Source organism: Pistacia vera, unplaced genomic scaffold (genome assembly GCF_008641045.1).
Source record: "Pistacia vera cultivar Batoury unplaced genomic scaffold, PisVer_v2 Contig581, whole genome shotgun sequence".
In the NCBI taxonomy this organism is placed as follows: Eukaryota; Viridiplantae; Streptophyta; class Magnoliopsida; order Sapindales; family Anacardiaceae; genus Pistacia; species Pistacia vera.
In genome coordinates, this window is record NW_022196425.1 from 563226 (window position 1) to 587169 (window position 23944).

The following is a 23944-nucleotide window of genomic DNA, read 5'->3' on the forward strand; positions in this document are numbered from 1 at the left end:
CCTCACTCTCTTCTTTAATATAGGTTAACGGCTTCTTATCCAAAAAATAAGAATAATAAAATTGCCCCTATATATAATGGCTCCTTATGCTGCAGGAGAAAATTGCTATGCTTCGAGAAAATGAGTCATTGCTAAAAGCGAATGAGAGTTTAAATATAGAAAAGGAGAGCTTACTGAAAAATAAAGAAGTTTCCGAAGGTCAAATCAGTGCCTTAACCAAATCATTAGAAGCGCTTCATAAGGATCTTAAGGACAGGGAGAAACTGGTAAGTTCACTCTTATTATACTCTTCCTAGCATTTTTTATTCAATACTCATTAAGCATATGCACTGATGTACTTTTGCAGGTGCAAGATTTGAGGAAGACTTTGGAGCACCAACGGAAGGAACTTAATGATTGCAGAGCTGAAATCACTGCACTCAAAATGCATATTGAAGGATCCCGTTCTTCACAGAATGTGGTAGCTATGGATGTTGATGTTGTCCAATCCCGGTCCTTGGAAAAATACAAGGAAGAGATAAAAGCTTTGCAGATGGAAATTGAAAGATTAAAGGCAAAAAGTACAAATGCTCCTGACTCTGTAGGCTCTGTATATTCTGAGTGTATGCAGACTGAAGAGAAAGTAGTTGAAGTGGATCAAAATAAAATTGTAATCTCTCACCCAGTTAGTATGGTTGAAGTGGTAAACAGTGAAGAAGAAGCTCAGTCATTGGCTACTCATGCCCTTGATGATAACACAATTAAACAACCTGAGGAAGTTTCACAGGAGGCATTTACAAGTCCTTCAAATGAAAATAATGCTTTAGAAAACAGTGAAAGTATTCCCGAACAGAATGATGAACCACCTCCAGAAGACAGTGGGCTCAATCCGAAATCAGGCAGTCTTAGGGGTGAAGCTGACAAAACGGCAAGTTCATTCTCCATATTTAGGATATCAGATCCTTTCACCTTGGAATTTTATCTTTTTTCTTTGTTTATTAAGGAATCTGGGGTGCAGTGTTTGTGAAATTGTATCAAAATTGGGAATATTCTATCTTCATCTGCCATTGTAAAAACCTTGAAACTTTTTTTCAATCTAAACTTCTTTGATACATGATAGCTGAAATGTTATTGTACTTTGACAGGGTTTAGGAACTATTCAGATCCTAGCAGATGCCTTGCCCAAGATTGTTCCGTATGTTCTGATAAACCATCGGGAGGTTTGCCACGAACCAATTTATTTTTATGAGTGCATCTGTCTGGCATTTTTTGGGTTGAGATTTACTTTTCATATTGTTTATTAACGACAGGAGCTTCTTCCTCTGATAATGTGTGCAATTGAGCGCCATCCAGATGGCAGCACACGAGATTCCCTGACCCACACACTATTTAATTTGATCAAACGTCCAGATGAAAAGCAGAGAAAAATTATAATGGATGTAGGTTAATGCTTGAAGTATTACATTTATGTGGTCCCATAGTTCTGTAGGTTGATCATAATCTTGCTTCATTTGGCTTCATTTCAGGCTTGTGTTACCCTTGCTAAGAATGTTGGAGAGATGAGAACAGAAATGGAATTGCTTCCTCAGTGTTGGGAACAGGTGAGTTCTGGTCATGAATTTGCTGGGACCTCTAGTTTACTTAATATATCTCATGTTTTTAATTTTTGGTTTCAATTTTCTTCTTTCATGAATCATAGATAAATCACATGTATGAAGAGCGTCGGTTGCTTGTTGCACAATCATGTGGAGAGCTTGCAGAATTTGTCCGGCCTGAGATTCGTGATTCTCTTATTTTGTCTATTGTGCAACAACTGATAGAAGATTCAGCAACTGTTGTCCGAGAGGCTGCTGCTCGTAATCTGGCCTTGCTGCTTCCACTCTTTCCGAATTTGGACAAATATTTCAAGGTCAGCCTCACTAAATATGCTTCGAGGCAATCATGGCGAAGAATTCTGACTTGACAGTTTGGCTACAATGTAAGCTCTAGAACAGGTTGATGACACATGGTCTAGGGAATGGAGCCTTTTCCCCTTACCCTAATATGATGGCTTAGAAGAAAAAAGTAAAAGAATATAATTATACATATATAAAGCTTCTCCAACATCTCAATTCTGTTTGTTGATAGGTGGAGGATTTGATGTTCCAACTGGTCTGCGATCCATCTGGAGTGGTGGTAGAAACTACACTTAAAGATCTACTTCCTGCAGTTATCAACTGGGGAAACAAATTTGACCATATTTTGAGAGTGTTACTTTCTTATATCTTGAGCTCTGCTCAGGTATCTTGTTTGTTGCCATTGATTTCTCTCTTGTGATTCCGCGCATGGTTTGTGATGCTTTAACCTCTTTAACGTTTTTACTCTTCAAATATTTTCAGCGTTGTCCGCCTCTTTCTGGGGTAGAAGGGTCTATGGAGTCACAGCTGCGTGTTTTAGGTGAAAGAGAGCGCTGGAATATTGAAGTTCTACTGAGAATGCTAGTAGAATTGCTTCCTTTTGTGCAGCAGAATGCAATTGAGACTTGTCCATTTTCGTCTGCTTCAGTGTCAAAGGGAGCTTTTCCTAGTTCCTTGCTTGAATTGTATGCAGGGTAAGCTCTGCTTTCTATTTAATTCTTCTAATTATTTTGTTCATTTTCCTGGAGGAAAAATCATTTGATCTTTTGAAAAGAACTACAACATTGAATTCCTCTCTGAGAGATTCTTATATCTGGCTAGGGGACATGTCGACTGGCCAACATTTGAATGGATGCATACCAACTGCTTTCCTGATTTGATACAGCTGGTCTGCATGTTACCTCAGAAAGAAGATAATTTGAGAAACCGAGTTACTAAGGTATTTCTGTCTAATTGTGCTTTTTTCTTTGTGCTGCTTGTCTTCATTTTGTTCTTTGTGGTTGAGAATTGTTCTTCCATTAATTGCTAACCTAGAGAATGATGTTGCAGTTTTTGCTGGCTGTTTCTGAACAATTTGGGGATTCTTACCTAACACACATCATGCTGCCTGTATTCTTGGTAGCAGTCGGTGATAATGCCGATTTGACATATTTTCCTTCAACCATTCATTCAAGAATCAAAGGTAATGGATTCTTTATTTTTTCGTTTCAGACATGGTATGTTCTCTAATTGTTATTTGATTGCAGGTCTGAAACCGAAAACTGCTGTGGCTGAGAAACTTGCTACTATGTGTGTACTTCCACTTGTCTTGGCTGGTGTTTTAGGTTCTCCCAGCAAACATGAACAATTAGCAGACTACTTAAGAAAGCTGTTAGTTGAAGGCACCATGAAAGAGAACCATTCAGTGAAGCTCAGTGCTGAGACTGTTAATGCTGTCCGCTTCCTCTGGTTTGTTTAGTGATGAACATCTTTAAGTATTAATTATTTTCTATTTATTCTCTAACTTATTGATATATTCTATAATGCAGCACATTTGAGGAATATCATGGTATGGTATTTAATATTTTATGGGAAATGGTTGTCAGCTCCAACTTGGATATGAAAATCAATGCTGCCAATCTGTTGAAAGTCATTGTAAGTTACACTTCTATGATGTGTCATTGCCAGTTACCCCTAACATGAATTTTTGAAACTATTTTGACTTAATTTATCCTTTAGGTACCATATATTGATGCAAAAGTTGCTTCTACTCATGTTCTTCCTGCATTGGTTACTCTTGGGTCTGACCAAAACCTGAATGTGAAGTATGCAAGCATAGATGCATTTGGAGCTGTGGCACAACATTTTAAAAATGACATGGTATGAATTTTTTTGGTTTTGACTTCATGTTTTAAATCTTAATGCTGCAGTCTCCTTACACTGTCCTAATAAATTGCATATTGTAGATTGTTGATAAGATACGAGTTCAAATGGATGCTTTTCTTGAAGATGGATCCCATGAAGCAACTGTTGCTGTGGTCCGTTCATTGGTGGTGGCAGTACCACATGCAACTGATAGACTCAGAGATTATATCCTAAATGAGATGTGTTCTTGCTTTAGTTTAGTTTTTATGTTTTTTTTTGGTTTTTTTTATTTTTATTATTGTTATTTTTTAGAATATATATATATATATTGTTTCTAGTCTTGTTGGGTTCCTGGTGTCTAGGCCATCAGTTTAAACTGCTATTTCCTTAGCTTGATATACATTTGTTGTCCAAGATTTTCCATCTTTCAGCAATGCCAACTTCTTCAAGTGATGTCATGCGTCGCCGTGAGAGAGCTAACGCTTTCTGTGAATCAATCCGGGCTTTGGATGCTGCAGGTTTACAGCTTATCAATTATATTTTCAACATAGCTAGTTCTGATGGTTATTTTAAGAATAATACTTTGGGTATTAACGGATTTTACTAACCAGTGTACTAACCTTTGTTAAAATCACATATAATATCCGTACTATGCTTATGGTACCCGTACTATGCTTTAAGTTAGTACACTGGTTAGTAAAATCCGTTAGTACCGATAGCATTACTCTTATTTTAATTTGTTCATGTGAAAGTCAGCTGTCCTAAAATTAGATTAAAGAAATCTAATTCATCAAATTGCAGTTCTGAATTTTCTGTTTCATATTAATAAAAAACTTTTTACAAACTACATTTTTCTTTTTCCTCCTACATCTTCAGATTTTGTTTTTTTTGTTTTATTTTAAAATGTCTGATTGTTTACAGTCTGCAATTGTTTTTGTTGCTTTTCCCATTTGTATCTTTAGATAGTGTTTTTAATGGCAAATTTTTCATGTTGGTAAAGCTTACTCTCCTAAACTGTTCTAATTTTTTTTTTTTTTTTTTTTCAATCAAAGAAGTTCAGTGAAGCTTACATGTGTTACATAGTTTATTCTTCTGTTATCCTTTTGAGTATTTTTCACTTATGTTCTGCTCTCTATACCCTCACTGGTGTTAAATGTTGTGATTATATTCAAGTTATAAATTAATATAACAGAATATGTGGCGAATGAAAATTATATTACTTAAGACATATCTGTTTTACAAATCCCAGGCTCAGATTTTATAATACATATTTACATTTAAAGTGCATATTTAAAGGTTTTTTTTTTTTTTCAACTTCGAGATTTAATTAAATAATCAATTTTTTCTAATATTTTAGAAATAATAAAAATTTTTTATTATTAATCATTATATTAATTATTAAAATTTAAAATTCATAAATAATTATATATTGTTTATATTATACAAAAAATTTAATAATAATGAGATTTTTGTTGTCATTGTAGCTTGGAGAATTTTTTATTTGATTATATCTTTATTAGCAATTTAAGATAATTTAAGGAATTTTACATATTCCATACTGATAATTTAGCTTATATTGTGGATGTGATAAAATTCAGGATTTAAAAGTGAACTATTTACAAGGAGTTAAAAGCTTCGAATAAATCTGTGTAATTTATGAAATTATTAAAAAATAATTTAGTATTTTATATATGTGACGCTTCTAAATCTACTACTGTGGTTGGTAGTAATGGTAACACCGAATCAGCGCTTCATTTCTCTCAACGACTCAAAACGGGAAAGGCAGGCCAATTCGGTCCCTGAAATTTTTAAATAAAATTTTGCTTTGGATCAACAAAGAAAGTTTCATTTCGATTTGATTGGAATGGTGTATGAGCGCCATTACCAGTGACTGAAGAATGGATATAGAGAGATCGTCGCTGTGCAATTGCGTGGTGAATTTCCTGTTGGAGAGAAGTACCTGTGACCGCATTCGACTTTTACAAGAGCTTCTTGAAGATGGCAGAGACGATCAGGCCATTCGCCTCAGACAATTCTTTTCCGATTCAGCTCAATTCCCTCCCGATCTCATCTCTCGCTTCAACTCTCTCCGAGGTTCCACCAACTTCTATATCTTTCTATGCTTAGCGTGCAAATCTAGGGATTTGAATTGAAAATTACTGATTAAATGAATGCCATTGACAATTTAAATTATAACGTTAAGAAACAGTTATCAAAGTTTTTGCTTCGCTTTTTCTGATGTGAAAGATAATGTAGTTCAGCTGGTGAAATTTATTAGTTAAGGCTTTAATTTATTTTGAATCATAGAAATAAAAACACGAGACGTGCCATACATCCAATCATTGTTTCTTTGGTGGTGACTGAGAATCCTTATTTTGAGCATTCAAAGTTTATGAAACCTTTGCTATTCAAGATTTATTGTACTGTAGACTGGAGCTTTTGTTAATGATCTTAGGATCAACACTGTTTGAATTTATAGCGTGAGGCCTTCAATTTATTAAACTAAATATTTTGGTGTCTTTCAGTATTGCATATGAACATAAGAAATATGTTTATCACTAGAGGTGGCAACATGAATAATGAGTAAAATGGTTTTGGAAAATTCAACTCCTTCTTTGAGGGTTTATTTAATTTTATTTTTCATAGAGAAAGTAGTAGTAGCTGTGCAGAAGGAAGAATAACATGGCATTCACTAATATGCAGTTAAAATGTCTGTGATGGAGTGTAGAGCCTTTTTTTTTTTTTTTTTTTTTGGTGGATATCAGTAATCAACAACCAAATATTTTTGATACAAACGTTGAATGAACTTTGTCAGACAAGTACATGAATTCTATAACATGGATGCCTTATGGCATCAGATGATGAACACTGTTGATATTCACTAAATATTTTCTGGAAAGCATTGCCCAAAAAAAAAAAAAAAAAAAAAAAAAAATGAAGCAAATGCTGAGATAGGGGATAGTTAACAAAGTGCTTAGCTTTTCATATGATGTGCTTAAACATCTATGCTTGAGAGGGACGTTCTGACTTAATTTTGAGAGGATTAGTTTTTCCAAAGGGCCAAAAGAGCCTAAGACTCAATTCAGATAAAAAATTCCCTAATGGTCTGTCTTCTCACCTGTAGAGCACCATTTCTCAGTGATTGGTGACATTATCATCGTTGGAAGAGCTTGATTATAGTTTCATGCCTTATTTTGGGGAATAAATGATTAAGACTTGGTGATTCTAATTTGTTATGCTTCTAAACCTTCCTTGCTTTTCTTTAGTCGACTGTTTTTTCATTGCGTCAATTACAATTTGGTATTTGACTTTAATTTCAAATGAATTGTGATTCAGAATCAAATTTGATGCTTGGTCTACCTGTTTTATTTTGAATTGCAGTTGCAGATCCTCAGAGTTTACTGGAAGAGAAATTAGCTCTAGAAGAGAAATTAGCAATTAGTGATTATGAACTCCGTTTAGCGCAAGAGGACATTATAAAATTAAAGACCGATTTAAACAAGAAGACTGATTTACGCAGGATAACTTAAACGGTATTTTTTCTATTTGGGCTTTGGTATTCGGAACTGTGAAATTTATATTTTTCCCTTTGAATGACACCTAACACATTTTCTGCATGCATTCATTATTATCCGGTTAACTGTGGATCATCCTGCATGTCACTTCACTTGTGAAAACATCATGTCTTATAGTTTTGGAATCAATGAAACAAACTAGTGCTAAAGATATTTGCCAAAAATATATAGACACATAAGGAGTTTGTGTGCAAAATAATGACACTTCTTTTCTTCATCATTTAGAGGAAAAAATTAACACTCATGCAGTTTTGTCGGGTCTTATATCAGAATTTAGTTACACAACCTTCAGGCTAAGTTGTGCATAGAGTTGAAGAATGATATCAATGTTTCTGTCCTTATTTATAACAAATGATGCATCTTTAAATAATGGTCCTCCTTTGGATTTAGCTTATACTTATTACGCTTCTTTGTTAGCTAGCTCTATGCTTTAGCTTTTTGTGAATTCCTTTCAATATTAAATGCATTTGCAGAGTCAGATGCTGAAACAATGTAAACCTGGAACCGATAGTTCAACGGAAGAAGAGGGATGCTTCTTTATCTGATTTGGGCCCCTTGAAGGATAATGAACGTAGAGATCTTAATTGTGCGTAAAGGAATATTTACTTTAGCCGGGTACCGGCTTACAACAATGACTTTTAGAAGAAGTATGTTAAATTTCAATGTATATTCACTTTCTTTTGCTTTCTTCCTTTCAATTTCTTTTTTATTTTAATTTTGTTTGTGAGAGGTGTATTTGAAAACTATTATTTAGGGGGATTTCATTGACCTCCCGTGAGGTTTTCTGGTTGTTTACCTAGTTACCATAAGTTATGAGAATAAGAAAAGACCTCCCTTGAGTATGCAAGTTTCATTGACCCTGTTTGACTTGATTATTATTGGTCAAAATTCATTGTTATTTTTTTTATTTATTCTCCATAAAGGTAAAATGACAACTCTTGCAAAGGGAAGTCAGTGAACAATTGGGAAGGAGGGTCCATGTTTATCTTCAAAACTTTGGTTGTTATGTAAACAATTCAATGACCTTAGGGGAGTTCATTGAAAAATTCTTATGCATTTAGTTTTGACCTTATTAAATGTGGACATTAAGAGGTTATAAACTTTAAAAGTGGTGAATGTGTGTGTCGTCACTTCATTTGAGTAGCTTATTTAAACATGATCCTAACTTGTCAATCTTTATTTCAGGTTACAGACCAAAACTTAGATGTTTGGGAGAATCACCTGCATGTGTACCAGATGCCTACGACATTATTATACAGTATCTTTCATCCACTTCAGCAGCTGCTGAGGTAATTTTAAGACACAAGTGAGTAGGCTAGTTGCTTTTTATGTTTATTTGGAGTGATGTTCAAAAGTTATAGAAAATGTGCATTCTTTTGGTCTACTGGGAGTAATACAAACAGCTCATTGTATCCCGTGTTTCTTTCTTCCTCTGATGATAGTGTTAAGTGGAGTCCAAGATGTGAGAGCAAATGGGGTTAACTATCATGAACTATGCCAATATTGTGATTCTGATTTAGAAGTTCTGTTGTCTGCATCAGTACTTAATTGATGATTCACATTAACAAATTGTTGTCCTTGCAGAATCTAGTTAGTGCTCTTGATCCCAAAGAATTGTCATAGCCCGTAAAATTTCTATTTATTTGTAACTCTTTAGTCTACAAGAGTTGGACAATATAATCGATGATTTTAACCTTTAAGCTAATAAGGATTCTTTTGTGGTGTTGATTGTAATTGGAGCTTGCTGATGTTTAAGTTTGATTATTTATATTATCTTGATTGTTGAAGATTAAAGAGAACATTTAACTATTTTTACATTTTCTCGTAGAGAAATGCATTGGAATGTATGTGTTTATCATTACAAGATTTTTGCCAACTTGTGTATTTTAATTAGAGAAAAATGTTCTTCTCAATTTTTTGAAGTAGTGTTCCAACTTATGCTCTTCTAATACTTGATCAAACTGACACAACATTCCATCAACTTAGATGTTATCAATTGGCATTGATTTTCAAGTTAGTACTTCTTGGTCAACACTCAAAAACCTTAAAATATGGGTAGCAATCATTCTTAAAATCGAAATTACTTTATTGTGAAGCTTGCCCTTGTGGTTTACCAGATAATAAGTGAATATACAGTCATGCTTCAAAACTCATGGCAATTGATACTTTGAACACTGATTATGTCATATGTTTTTGTCAGTCAGTATGTTACCATTTTGTACATAAGAATTGTAGTCTTGATGATTGATATTCAATAATTTTCTTATTATTATATTATTCCCTGGAAATGAAAATTTTTCTGTCATGGGATGTGAAATTTTCTGCTTTTGTTAGATTGCCCGTATATAATAGAATTTTTTTTTTGTCTCTATCATGTAGGGAATTGTTCCAATTTTTGGATTTTTTTTTTTTTATTGTAGATTTCTAGTCCATTGAACGAACCTCACTCTCTTCTTTAATATAGTTAACGCTCTTATCCAAAAAATATAGAATAATAAAATTGCCTACATATATAAGGGCTCCTTATGCTGCAGGAGAAAATTGCTATGCTTCGAGAAAATGAGTCATTGCTAAAAGCGAATGAGAGTTAATATAGAAAAGGAGAGCTTACTGAAAAATAAAGAAGTTTCGAAGGTCAAATCAGTGCCTTAAACAAATCATTAGAAGCGCTTCATAGGATCTTAAGGACAGGGAGAAACTGGTAAGTTCACTCATATACTCTTCCTAGCTTTTTTATTCAATACTCATTAAGCATATGCACTGATGTACTTTTGCAGGTGCAAGATTTGAGGAAGACTTTGGAGCACCAACGGAAGGAACTTAATGATTGCAGAGCTGAAATCACTGCACTCAAAATGCATATTGAAGGATCCCGTTCTTCACAGAATGTGGTAGCTAGGATGTTGATGTTGTCCAATCCCGTCCTTGGAAAAATACAAGGAAGAGATAAAAGCTTTGCAGATGGAAATTGAAAGATTAAAGGCAAAAAGTACAAATGCTCCTGACTCTGTAGGCTCTGTATATTCTGAGGTATGCAGACTGAAGAGAAAGTAGTTGAAGTGGATCAAAATAAAATTGTAATCTCCACCCAGTTAGTATGGTTGAAGTGGTAAACAGTGAAGAGAAGCTCAGTCATGGCTACTCATGCCCTGATGATAACACAATTAAACACACTGAGGAAGTTTCACAGAGGCATTTACAAGTCCTTCAAATGAAAATAATGCTTTAGAAAACAGTGAAAGTATTCCAAAACAGAATGAACCACCTCCAGAAGACATGGGCTCAATCGAAATCAGGCAGTCTTAGGGGTGAAGCTGACAAAACGGCAAGTTCATTCTCCATATTAGGATATCAGATCCTTCACCTTGAATTTTATCTTTTTCTTTGTTTATAGGAATCGGGTGAGTGTTTGTGAAATTGTATCAAAATTGGGTTATTCTTCATCTGCCATTGTTAAAAACCTTGAAACTTTTTTTCAATATTAACTTCTTTGATACATGATAGCTGAAATGTTATTGTACTTGACAGGGTTTAGGAACTATTCAGATCCTAGCAGATGCCTTGCCAAGATTGTTCTATGTTCTGATAAACCATCGGGAGGTTGCCACGAACCAATTTATTTTTATGAGTGCATCTGTCTGGCATATTTTGGGTTGAGATTTACTTTCATATTTTTTTTAACGACAGGAGCTTTTCCTCTGATAATGTGTGCAATTGAGCGCCATCCAGATGGCAGCACACGAGATTCCCTGACCCACACACTATTTAATTTGATCAAACGTCCAGATGAAAAGCAGAGAAAAATTATAATGGATGTAGGTTAATGCTTGAAGTATTACATTTATTGGTCCCATAGTTCTGTAGGTTGATCATAATCTTGCTTCATTTGGCTTCATTTCAGGCTTGTGTACCCTTGCTAAGAATGTTGGAGAGATGAGAACAGAAATGGAATTGCTTCCTCAGTGTTGGGAACAGGTGAGTTCTGGTCATGAATTTGCTGGGACCCTAGTTTACTTATATATCTCATGTTTTTAATTTTGGTTTCAATTTTCTTCTTTCATGAATCAAGATAAATCACATGTATGAAGAACGTGCGGTTGCTGTTGCACAATCATGTGGAGAGCTTGCAGAATTTGTCCGGCTGAGATTCGTGATTCTCTATTTTGTCTATTGTGCAACAACTGATAGAAGATTCAGCAACTGTTGTCCGGAGGGTGCTGCTCGTAATCTGGCCTTGCTGCTTCCACTCTTCCGAATTTGGACAAATATTTCAAGGTCAGCCTCACTAAATATGCTTCGAGGCAATCATGGCGAAGAATTCTGACTGACAGTTTGGCTACAATGTAAGCTCTAGAACAGGTTGATGACACATGGTCTAGGGAATGGAGCCTTTTCCCTTACCCTAATATGATGGCTTAGAAGAAAAAAGTAAAAGAATATAATTATACAATATAAAGCTCTCCAACATCTCAATTCTGTTTGTTGATAGGTGGAGGATTGATGTTCCAACTGGTCTGCGATCCATCTGGAGTGGTGGTAGAAACTACACTTAAAGATCTACTTCCTGCAGTTATCAACTGGGGAAACAAATTGACCTATTTTGAGAGTGTTACTTTCTTATATCTTGAGTGCTCAGGTATCTTGTTTGTTGCCATTGATTTCTCTCTGTGATTCCCGATGGTTGTGATGCTTTAACCTCTTTAACGTTTTTACTCTTCAAATATTTCAGCGTTGTCCCTCTTTCTGGGGTGAAGGGTCTATGGAGTCACAGCTGCGTGTTTTAGGTGAAAGAGAGCGCTGGAATATTGAAGTTCTACTGAGAATGCTAGTAGAATGCTTCCTTTGATTGGGAATATGGATAAAAATAATAAGCCAAACATGGCCTAAAATATTTTACCATACTTTGAATATATTAAATTTTTTAAATTTTTTTTCATTTTTTTTGTGGGTAGATTGCAACCCTAGAAAGGTTTATTGATAATGAAATGTTATTTTACATAAATAAATAAAAAAATTTGATATTTAATTAATATTTTTTTTTTTAATTTTCAAATATCAAACATATATCACGTTATTTTAGAAAAAAACAACTTCACCTTCATTTTCAATACAATAACTCTGATCGGAGGTAATGAAAGATTACTAGATTATGTCATCTTATATTACTTGATTATCATGTTTGGTTGTCAAGTAATATAAGATTATGATAATCTTGTATTATTAATAGTTGTTATTGTTGATAATATTGGAGGTAATATGATTACCTTCATTTTTTTAGGTATTGTAAGATCACTAAGGTAATCTTATTTTTGTTATAATTCTATCTTTTATTAATAAAAATTTTGGACAATAATATCCTTGTTTTAAAATAAATTTACATTAATATACCATTTCAATTTTACCCTTGTTTAATTAAGTTTTTGGATAACAATGCCTTTATATTTAAAACAAATTACAGACCACTACCGCCACCCAGCCACCACCACCAACAACGAGCCAACCACAATGGACCGTTGTCAGAGTCCTTAAAAATGACCGAGATTCACCAGAAGGCTTCGCTATGGTTGTTTTCGGCCATATTAATGGCCGAAAACGGCCATATCAGGCCAAATCTGGTTGGAAATTGCCAGATCGATGGATTTGGCTATTAACGGCTAGATCAATTTTGGCCATAATAGATCTGGCCGTTTTTTGCTATCAATATGGCCAAAAACGGCCATATCGGAGCCTTGTGGTCACGATGACTCCCGACAGTAGTTTGCAGTGGCGGCAGGGGTGGGGTGATTTTGTCATAAATTAAAGCTTTTTATAAGCGGGCTGTTTTAGCTAAATATGAAATATTGGAGGTTAAAAAAATTATTCAAAAATTAATAATAAAAATAATATTATATTAATATTTAAAAGAAGGACAATTTAGTAATTTAAATAACATACCCACAAATTTATTCACTCTAACCAATCATATTTATATAATATACCCACTAACTAACCAAACACATTTTCCTAAAGATTCTCAGTAATTTTTAAAGTAATATAAGATTCCAGTAATCCAACATTCCCTGAACCAAACGTAACTTTATATATATGTTGTAATTTAAGATTATAAAATTCTTTTAACCAAACAATTAATAAATTTTCATATAAACTTTAGTCTTATAAGGTCCACCTTCATAAACTCTATCAAAAAAGGCTAAACCAAATCTACCCCAAAATTAACTTTAAAATAAGCCAAAGATCTTTGGTTATATTTACTAGTCTCATTTACCAAATTATTGAAACATCTTCAAACATCCAATTTGACTGTACAACCTTTTATGATAAAGTTAGGAGATTTAGTAATCTTTTTCCTTTAAAAGAATGAAAATTTGATGATGAAAAGGTGAATAAAACTAATTTTAATAATGAATCTCTTCTTCTTCTTTTTCTTCTTTTCTTTTTTTTTTTTTTTTAGTCCACTTTAGATCAAATATAAACACAAAAGAAAAATACAAATACAATTATTAAATTTATCGCCATGGCATGGTCACAACTCACATGTTGTCTTGGTGCCAGAAAGTACAACAGCTCAATAGTTTATAAAGCAAACCGTTGACTTTTTGACGGTGCTACAAAATCCCATGCTCAGATTTTATAATATATTTACATCGTAAAATTAAAGTGCATATTTTAAAGGTGTTTTTTTTTTTTCAACTTCGAGATTTAATTAAATAATCAATTTTTTCTAATATTTTAGAAATAATAAAATATTTTATTATTATAAATTATTAATTTATTTAAAATTTTAAAATTCATAAATAATTATATATTGTTATATTAATACAAAAAATTTAATAATAATGAGATTTTGTTGTCATTGTAGCTAGGAGAATTTTTTTATTTGATTATATCTTATATTAGCAATTTAAGATAATTTAAGGAATTCTACATATTCCATACTGATAATTTAGCTTATATTTGGATTGTGATAAAATTCGGATTTAACAAGTGAACTATTTACAAGGAGCTTAAAAGCTTCGAATAAATCTGTGTAATTTATGAAATTATTAAAAAATAATTTAGTATTTTTATATATGGACGCTTCTAAATCTACTTACTGTGTTGGTAGTACTGGTAACACCGAATCAGCGCTTCATTTCTCTCAACGACTCAAAACGGGAAAGGCAGGCCAATTCGGTCCCTGAAATTTTTAAAAAAAATTTTGCTTTGGCTTAACAAAGAAAGTTTCATTTCGATTTGATTGGAATGTAGTTGAGGCGCCATACCAGTGACTGAAGAATGGATATAGAGAGATCGTCGCTGTGCAATTGCGTGGTGAATTTCCTGTTGGAGGAGAAGTACCTTTGACCGCATTCGAGCTTTTACAAGAGCTTCTTGAAGATGGCAGAGACGATCAGGCCATTCGCCTCAGACAATTCTTTCCGATTCAGCTCAATTCCCTCCCGATTCATCTCTCGCTTCAACTCTCTCCGAGGTTCCACCAACTTCTATATCTTTTATGCTTAGCCGTGCAAATCTAGGGATTTGAATTGAAAATTACTGATTAATGAATGCCATTGACAATTTAAATTATAACGTTAAGAAACAGTTATCAAAGTTTTTGCTTCGCTTTTTCTGATGTGAAAGATAATGTAGTTCAGCTGGTGAAATTTATTAGTTAAGGCTTTAATTTATTTTGAATCATAGAAATAAAAACACGAGACGTGCCATAATTCAAATCATTGTTTCTTGGTGGTGAATGAAATCCTTATTTGAGCATTCAAAGTTTATGAAACCTTTGCTATTCAAGATTTATTGTACTGTAGATCTGGAGCTTTTAGTTAATGATCTTAGGATCAACACTGTTTGAATTTATAGCGTGAGGCCTATTCTCAATTTAAACTAAATATTTTGGTGTCTTTCAGTATTGCATATGAATAAGAATATGTTTACACTAGAGGTGGCAACATGAATAATGAGTAAAATGGTTTTGGAAAATTCAACTCCTTCTTTGAGGGTTTATATTTTATTTTTTCATAGAGAAAGTAGGTAGTAGCTGTGCAGAAGGAAAAATAACATGGCATTCACTAATAATGCAGTTAAAATGTCTGTGATGGAGTGTAGAGCCTTTTTTTTTTTTTTTTTTTTTTTGGTGGATATTCAGAATCAACAACCAAATATTTTGATACAAACGTTGAATGAACTTTGTCAGACAAGTACATGAATTTCATAACATGGATGCCTTATGGCATCAGATGATGAACACTGTTGATATTCACTAAAATATTTTCTGGAAAGCATTGCCTAACAAAAAAAAAAAAAAAAAATGAAGCAAATGCTGAGATAGGGGATAGTCTAACAAATGCTTAGCTTTTCATATGATGTGCTTAAACATCTATGCTTGAGAGGGACGTTCTGACTTAATTTTGAGGAGGATTAGTTTTTCCAAAGGGCAAAAGAGCCTAAGACTCAATTCAGAATAAAAAATTCCCTAATGGTCTGTCTTCTCACCTGTAGAGCACCATTTTCTCAGTGATTGGTGACATTATCATCGTTGGAAGAGCTTGATTATGTTTCATGCCTTATTTTGGGAATAAATGATTAAGACTTGGTGATTCTAATTTGTTATGCTTCTAAACCTTCGCTTTTCTTTAGTCGACTGTTTTTTCATTGCGTCAATTACAATTTGGTATTGACTTTAATTTTACAAATGAATTGTGATTCAGAATCAAATTGATGCTTTGGTCTACCTGTTTTATTTTGAATTGCAGTTGCAGATCCTCAGAGTTTACTGGAAGAGAAATTAGCTCTAGAAGAGAAATTAGCAATTAGTGATTATGAACTCCGTTTAGCGCAAGAGGACATTATAAAATTAAAGACGATTTAAACAAGAAGACTGATTTACGCAGGATAACTTAAAGGTATTTTTTCTATTTGGGCTTGGTATTCGGAACTGTGAAATTTATATTTTCCCTTTTGAATGACACCTAACACATTTTCTGCATGCATTAATTATCCGGTTAACTGTGGATCATCCTGCATGTCACTTATTGTGAAAACATTCATGTCTTATAGTTTTGGAATCAATGAAACAATCTAGTGCTAAAGATATTTGCCAAAAATTTATACTGCACATTAAGGAGTTTGTGTGCAAAATAATGACACCTTCTTTTCATCATTTAGAGGAAAAAATTAACACTCATGCAGTTTTGTCGGGTTTATATCAGAATTTAGTTACACAACCTTCAGGCTAAGTTGTGCATAGAGTGAAGAATGATATCAATGTTTCTGTCCTTATTATAACAAATGATGCATCTTTAAATAATGGTCCTCCTTTGGATTTAGCTTATACTTATTACGCTTCTTGTTAGCTAGCTCTATGCTTTAGCTTTTGTGAATTCCTTCAATATTAAATGCATTTGCAGAGTCAGATGCTGATAACAATGTAAACCTGGAACGAGTTTCAACGGAAGAAGAGGGATGCTTCTTTATCTGATTTGGGCCCCTTGAAGGATAATGAACGTAGAGACTTAATTGTGCGTAAAGGAATATTTACTTTTAGCCGGGTACCGGCTTACAACAATGACTTTTTAGAAGAAGTATGTTAAATTTCAATGTATAATTCACTTTCTTTTGCTTTCTTCCTTTCAATTTCTTTTTAATTTTTAATTTGTTTGTGAGGTGTATTTGAAAACTATTATTTAGGGGAAATTTCATTGACCTCCGTGAGGTTTTCTTGGTGTTACCTAGTTACCATAAGTTATGAAGAAGGAAAAGACCTCCCTTGAGTATGCAAGTTGTTCATTGACCCCTTTTGACTTGATTATTATTGGTCAAAATTCATTGTTATTTTTTTATTTATTCTCCATAAAGGGAAAATGACACATCTTGAAAGGGAAGTCAGTGAACAATTGGGAAGGAGGGTCCATGTTTATTCAAAACTTTGGTTGTTATGTAAACAATTCAATGACCTTAGGGGAGTCGTTAAAATTTCTTATGCATTTAGTTTTTGACCTTTATTAAAATGTGGACATTAAGAGTATAAAACTTTAAAAGTAGTGAATGTGTGTGTCGTCACTTCATTTGAGTAGCTTATTTTAAACATGATCCTAACTTGTCAATCTTATTTCAGGTTACAGACCAAAACTTAGATGTTTGGGAGAATCACCTGCATGTGTACCAGATGCCTACGGCATTATTATATCAGTATCTTTCATCCACTTCAGCAGCTGCTGAGGTAAATTTTAAGACACAAGTGAGTAGGCTAGTTGCTTTTTATGTTTATTTGAGATGATGTTCAAAAGTTATAGAAAATGTGCATTTCTTTTGGTCTACTGGGAGTAATACAAACAGCCATTGTATCCCTGTGTTTCTTTCTTCTCTTGTTATCTTATGTTGTAAGTGGAGTCCAAGATGTGAGAGCAAATGGGGTTAACTATCATGAACTATGCCAATATTGTGATTCTGATTTAGAAGTTCTTTGTCTGCATCAGTACTTAATTGATGATTCACATTAACAAATTGTTGTCCTTGCAGAATCTAGTTAGGTGCTCTTGATCCCAAAGAATTGTCATAGCCCGTAAAATTTCTTTTATTTGTAACTTATTAGTCTACAAGAGTTGGACAATATAATCGATGATTTTAAACTTTAAGCTAATAAGGATTCTTTGTGTGTGTTGATTGTAATTGGAGCTTGCTGATGTTTAAGTTTGATTATTTTATATTACTTGATTGTTGAAGATTAAAGAGAACATTTAACATATTTTTACATTTTTCTAGAGAAATGCATTGGAATGTATTGTGTTTATCATTACAAGATTTTTGCCAACTTGTGTATTTTAATTAGAGAAAAATGTTCTTCTCAATTTTTGAAGTAGTGTTCCAACTTATGTCTCTTCTAATACTTGATCAAACTGACACAACATTCCCATCAACTTAGATGTTATCAATTGGCATTGATCTTTCAAGTTAGCTACTTCTGGTCAACACTCAAAAACCTTAAAATATGGGTAGCAATCATTCTTAAAATCGAAAATACTTTATTTGTGAAGCTTGCCTTGTGGTTTACCAGATAATAAGCTGAATATACAGTCATGCTTCAAAACTCATGGCAATTGATACTTTGAACACTGATTTATGTCATATGTTTTTGTCACGTCAGTATGTTACCATTTTGTACATAAGAATTGTATCTTGGATGATTGATATTCAATAATTTTCTCTATTATTATTATTATCCCTGGAAATGAAAATTTTCTGTGTCATGGGATGTGAAATTTTCTGCTTTGTTAGATTGCCCGTATATAGATAGAATTTTTTTTTTTTTTTTTTTTTCTCTATCATGTAGGGAATTGTTCCAATTTTGGATTTTTTTTTTTTTATCTATTTGTGATTTCTAGTCCATTGAACAACCTCACTCTCTTCTTTAATATAGTTTACAGCTTTCTATCCAAAAAATTAGAATAATAAAATTGCCTACATATATAAGGGCTCTTAGCTGGCAGGAGAAAATTGCTATGCTTCGAGAAAATGGTCATTGCTAAAAGCGAATGAGAGTTTAATATAGAAAAGGAGAGCTTACTGAAAAATAAAGAAGTTTCCGAAGGTCAAATCAGTGCCTTAACCAAATCATTAGAAGCGCTTCATAGGATCTTAAGGACAGGGAGAAACTGGTAAGTTCACTCTATATACTCTTCCTAGCATTTTTTATTCAAACTCATTAAGCATATGCACGATGTACTTTTGCAGGTGCAAGATTTGAGGAAGACTTTGGAGCACCAACGGAAGGAACTTAATGATTGCAGAGCTGAAATCACTGCACTCAAAATGCATATTGAAGGATCCCGTTCTTCACAGAATGTGGTAGCTAGGATGTGTGATGTGTCCAATCCCAGTCCTTGGAAAAATACAAGGAAGAGATAAAGCTTTGCAGATGGAAATTGAAAGATTAAAGGCAAAAAGTACAAATGCTCCTGACTCTGTAGGCTCTGTATATTCTGAGTTATGCAGACTGAAGAGAAAGTAGTTGAAGTGGATCAAAATAAAATTGTAATCTCTCACCCAGTTAGTATGGTTGAAGTGGTAAACAGTGAAGAAGAAGCTCAGTCATTGGCTACTCATGCCCTTGATGATAACACATTAAACAACCTGAGGAAGTTTCACAGGAGCATTTACAAGTCCTTCAAATGAAAATAATGCTTTAGAAAACAGTGAAAGTATTCCCAAACGAATGAACCACCTCCAGAAGACATGGCTCAATGAAATCAGGCAGTCTTAGGGGTGAAGCTGACAAAACGGCAAGTTCATTCTCCATATTTAGGATATCAGATCCTTTCACCTTGAATTTTATCTTTTTCTTTGTTTATTAAGGAATCGGGTGAGTGTTTGTGAAATGTATCAAAATTGGGAATATTCTATCTTCATCTGCCATTGTAAAAACCTTGAAACTTTTTTTAATCTTAACTTCTTGATACATGATAGCTGAAATGTTATTGTACTTGACAGGGTTTAGGAACTATTCAGCTCTAGCAGATGCCTTGCCCAAGATGTTCCTATGTTCTGATAAAACATCGGGAGGTTTGCCACGAACCAATTTATTTTTATGAGTGCATCTGTCTGGCATTTTTTGGGTTGAGATTTACTTTTCATATTTTTTATTAACGACAGGAGCTTCTTCCTCTGATAATGTGTGCAATTGAGCGCCATCCAGATGGCAGCACACGAGATTCCCTGACCCACACATATTAATTTGATCAAACGTCCAGATGAAAAGCAGAGAAAAAATTATAATGGATGTAGGTTAATGCTTGAAGTATTACATTTATGGTCCATAGTTCTGTAGGTTGATCATAACTTGCTTCATTTGGCTTCATTTCAGGTTGTGTTACCCTTGCTAAGAATGTTGGAGAGATGAGAACAGAAATGGAATTGCTTCCTCAGTGTTGGGAACAGGTGAGTTCTGGTCATGAATTTGCTGGGACCCTAGTTTACTGTATATATCTCATGTTTTTAATTTTGGTTTCAATTTTCTTTTTCATGAATCAAGAAAATCACATGTATGAAGAACGTCGGTTGCTGGTTGCACAATCATGTGGAGAGCTTGCAGAATTTGTCCGGCCTGAGATTCGTGATTCTCTTATTTTGTCTATTGTGCAACAACTGATAGAAGATTCAGCAACTGTTGTCCGAGAGGCTGCTGCTCGTAATCTGGCCTTGCTGCTTCCACTCTTTCCGAATTTGGACAAATATTTCAAGGTCAGCCTCACTAAATATGCTTCGAGGCAATCATGGCGAAGAATTCTGACTTGACAGTTTGGCTACAATGTAAGCTCTAGAACAGGTTGATGACACTGGTCTAGGGAATGGAGCCTTTTCCCCTTACCCTAATATGATGGCTTAGAAGAAAAAAGTAAAAGAATATAATTATACAATATAAAGCTTCTCCAACATCTCAATTCTGTTTGTTGATAGGTGGAGGATTTGATGTTCCAACTGGTCTGCGATCCATCTGGAGTGGTGGTAGAAACTACACTTAAAGATCTACTTCCTGCAGTTATCAACTGGGGAAACAAATTGGACCATATTTTGAGAGTGTTACTTTCTTATATCTTGAGCTCTGCTCAGGTATCTTGTTTGTGCCATTGATTTCTCTCTTGTGATTCCCGAAGGTTTGTGATGCTTTAACCTCTTAACGTTTTACTCTTCAAATATTTTCAGCGTTGTCCCCTTCTTCTGGGGTGAAGGGTCTATGGAGTCACAGCTGCGTGTTTTAGGTGAAAGAGAGCGCTGGAATATTGAAGTTCTACTGAGAATGCTAGTAGAATGCTTTTTTGTGCAGCAGAATGCAATTGAGACTTGTCCATTTTCTCTGCTTCAGTGTCAAAGGGAGCTTTCCTAGTTCCTTGCTTGAATTGTATGCAGGGTAAGCTCTGCTTTCTATTTAATTCTTCTAATTATTGTTCATTTTCGGAGGAAAAATCATTTGATCTTTTGAAAAGAACTACAACATTGAATCCTCTCTGAGAGATTCTATATCTGGCTAGGGGCATGTCGACTGGCCACATTTGAATGGATGCATACCAACTGCTTTCCTGATTTGATACAGCTGGTCTGCATGTTACCTCAGAAAGAAGATAATTTGAGAAACGAGGTTACTAAGGTATTTCTGTCTAATTGTGCTTTTCTTTGGCTGTTGTCTTCATTTTTTTCTTTGGGTTGAGAATTGTTCTTCCATTAATTGCTAACCTAGAGAATGATGTTGCAGTTTTTGCTGGTGTTTCTGAACAATTTGGGGATTCTTACCAACACACATCATGCTGCCTGTATTCTTGGTAGCAGTCGGTGATAATGCCGGATTGACATATTTTCCTTCAACCATTCATTCAAGAATCAAAGGTAATGGATTCTTTATGTTTCGTTTCAGACATGGTATGTTCTCATTGTTATTGATTGAGGTCTGAAACCGAAAACTGCTGTGGCTGAGAAACTTGCTACTAGTGTGTACTTCCACTTGTCTTGGCTGGGTGTTTAGGTTCTCCCAGCAAACATGAACAATAGCAGACTACTTAAGAAAGCTGTTAGTTGAAGGCACCATGAAAGAGAACCATTCGTGAAGCTCAGTGCTGAGACTGTTAATGCTGTCCGCTCCTCGGTTGTTTAGTGATGAACATCTTTAAGTATTAATTATTTTCTATTATTTCTAACTTATTGATATATTCTATAATGCAGCACATGAGGAATATCATGGATGGTATTAATATTTTATGGGAAATGGTTGTCAGCTCCAACTGGATATGAAAATCAATGCTGCCAATCTGTTGAAAGTCATTGTAAGGTACATTCTATGATGTGTCATTGCCAGTTACCCCTAACATGAATTTTTGAAACTATTTTGACTTAATTTATCCTGTAGGTACCATATATTGATGCAAAAGTTGCTCTACTCAGTTCTTCCTGCATTGGTTACCTTGGTCTGACCAAAACCTGAATGTGAAGTATGCAAGCATAGATGCATTTGGAGCTGTGGCACAACATTTTAAAATGACTGGTATGAATTTTTTGGTTTGACTTCATGTTTTAAATCTTAATTCTGCAGTCTCCTTACACTGTCCTAATAAATTGCATATTGTAGATTGTGATAAGATACGAGTTCAAATGGATGCTTTTCTTGAAGATGGATCCCATGAAGCAACTGTTGCTGTGGTCCGTTCATTGGTGGTGGCAGTACCACACAAACTGATAGACTCAGAGATATCCTAAATGAGAGGTGTTGTTGCTTTAGTTTGTTTTTATGTTTTTTTTTTTTTATTATTTATTATGTTATTTTTTAGAATATATATATATGTTTCTAGTCTTTGGGTTCCTGGTGTCTAGGCCATCAGTTTAAACTGCTATTTCTTAGCTGATATACATTTGTTGTCCAAGATTTTCCATCTTCAGCAATGCCAACTTCTTCAAGTGATGTCATGCGTCGTCCGTGAGAGAGCTAACGCTTCTGTGAATAATCCGGCTTTGGATGCTGCAGGTTTCAGTAGTATCCATTACATTTTCACATAGCTAGTTCGGATGGTTATTTTAATTGTTCATGTGAAAGTCAGCTGTCCTAAAATTAGATTAAAGAAATCTAATTCATCAAATTGCGTTCTGAATTTTCTGTTTCAATTAATAAAAAACTTTTTACAAACTACATTTTTTTTTTCCTCCTACATCTTCAGATTTTGTTTTTTTTTTTTTGTTTTATTTTAAAATGTCTGATTGTTTACAGTCTGCAATTGTTTTGTTGCTTTTCCCATTGTATCTTTAGATAGTGTTTTAATGGCAAATTTTCATGTTGGTAAAGCTACTCTCTAAACTGTTCTAATTTTTTTTTTTTTTTTTTTCAATCAAAGAAGTTCAGTGAAGCTACATGTGTTACATAGTTTATTCTTCTGTTATCCTTTGAGTATTTTTCACTTATGTTCGCTCTCTATACCCTCACTGGTGTTAAATGTTGTGATTAATTCAGTTATAAATTAATATAACAGAATATGTGCGAATGAAAATTATATACTTAAGACATATCTGTTTTACAAACAGATTGCCCCTTGTCAACTGCCTTAAATGCGGATTCGTATTTGGATGCTTATTGTTTTGATGTGTTACTTATGCTTATGTATGCTTGTTTCAGATCTTTTGCTACCAATGTCCGAGACTTCCTGTTACCTGCCATACAAAACCTGTTAAAAGACCCCGAGCGCTGGACCCAGCACATAAAGAAGCCCTTGAAATAATATTGAAAGAAAGGTCAGGTGGAACTCTTGATGCTATCAGTAAGGTAATGGGTGCCATCTTGGGATTGCATCATCAGTTACCAGCCTTTGGTGAAGGCGGACTATTGGGCAAGAAAGAAAATGCAGAGCCACTGACACCCACCACACCTGAGCCAGTTGAGTCCCCACTTACAGTCACTGCACCTCTTGCGGCAGAGGACACTAGATTCAGGCGAATTATGAGGGGGAATTTCACAGACATGCTCAGGGGCAAAGCAAAGACCACAGAGGATAAATGATGTATTTTTCACTCCCAATTCAGTTAAAGTTTTGTTTGGCATTATCTGAGTTCAAAACATGTGAACATTGAGATATATGATTTTAATCATTTTTTAATTTTTCGGGGTTCCTCATGTATATAGGAAAA

At 34.2% G+C, this 23944-nt stretch overlaps 1 protein-coding gene across 1 annotated transcript; it reads left to right on the forward strand.

Moving 5' to 3' along the window:
* The first annotated feature begins 86 nt into the window (after positions 1–86).
* LOC116109542 (RAB11-binding protein RELCH homolog) lies at positions 87–23913 on the forward strand. The gene is made up of 16 exons (XM_031395769.1): positions 87–266; positions 347–907; positions 1125–1199; positions 1290–1418; positions 1506–1580; positions 1679–1888; positions 2107–2259; positions 2358–2569; positions 2697–2814; positions 2925–3057; positions 3122–3323; positions 3404–3509; positions 3594–3734; positions 3821–3944; positions 4121–4237; positions 23436–23913. Exons 1-16 carry the CDS (start codon positions 87–89, stop codon positions 23489–23491), a joined length of 2592 nt encoding a protein of 863 aa, XP_031251629.1. The 3' UTR covers positions 23492–23913.
* The last annotated feature ends 31 nt before the right edge of the window (positions 23914–23944 follow it).

Coding starts and splice junctions, on each gene's coding strand:
- LOC116109542 (XM_031395769.1), top strand. CDS start 87: ATGCTGCAGGAGAAAATTGCTATGCTTCGAGAAAATGAGTCATTGCTA. Junction 3,735..3,820: donor AACATTTTAAAAATGACATG/GTATGAATTTTT, acceptor TGCATATTGTAG/ATTGTTGATAAGATACGAGT. Junction 3,945..4,120: donor AACTGATAGACTCAGAGATT/ATATCCTAAATG, acceptor AGCTTGATATAC/ATTTGTTGTCCAAGATTTTC.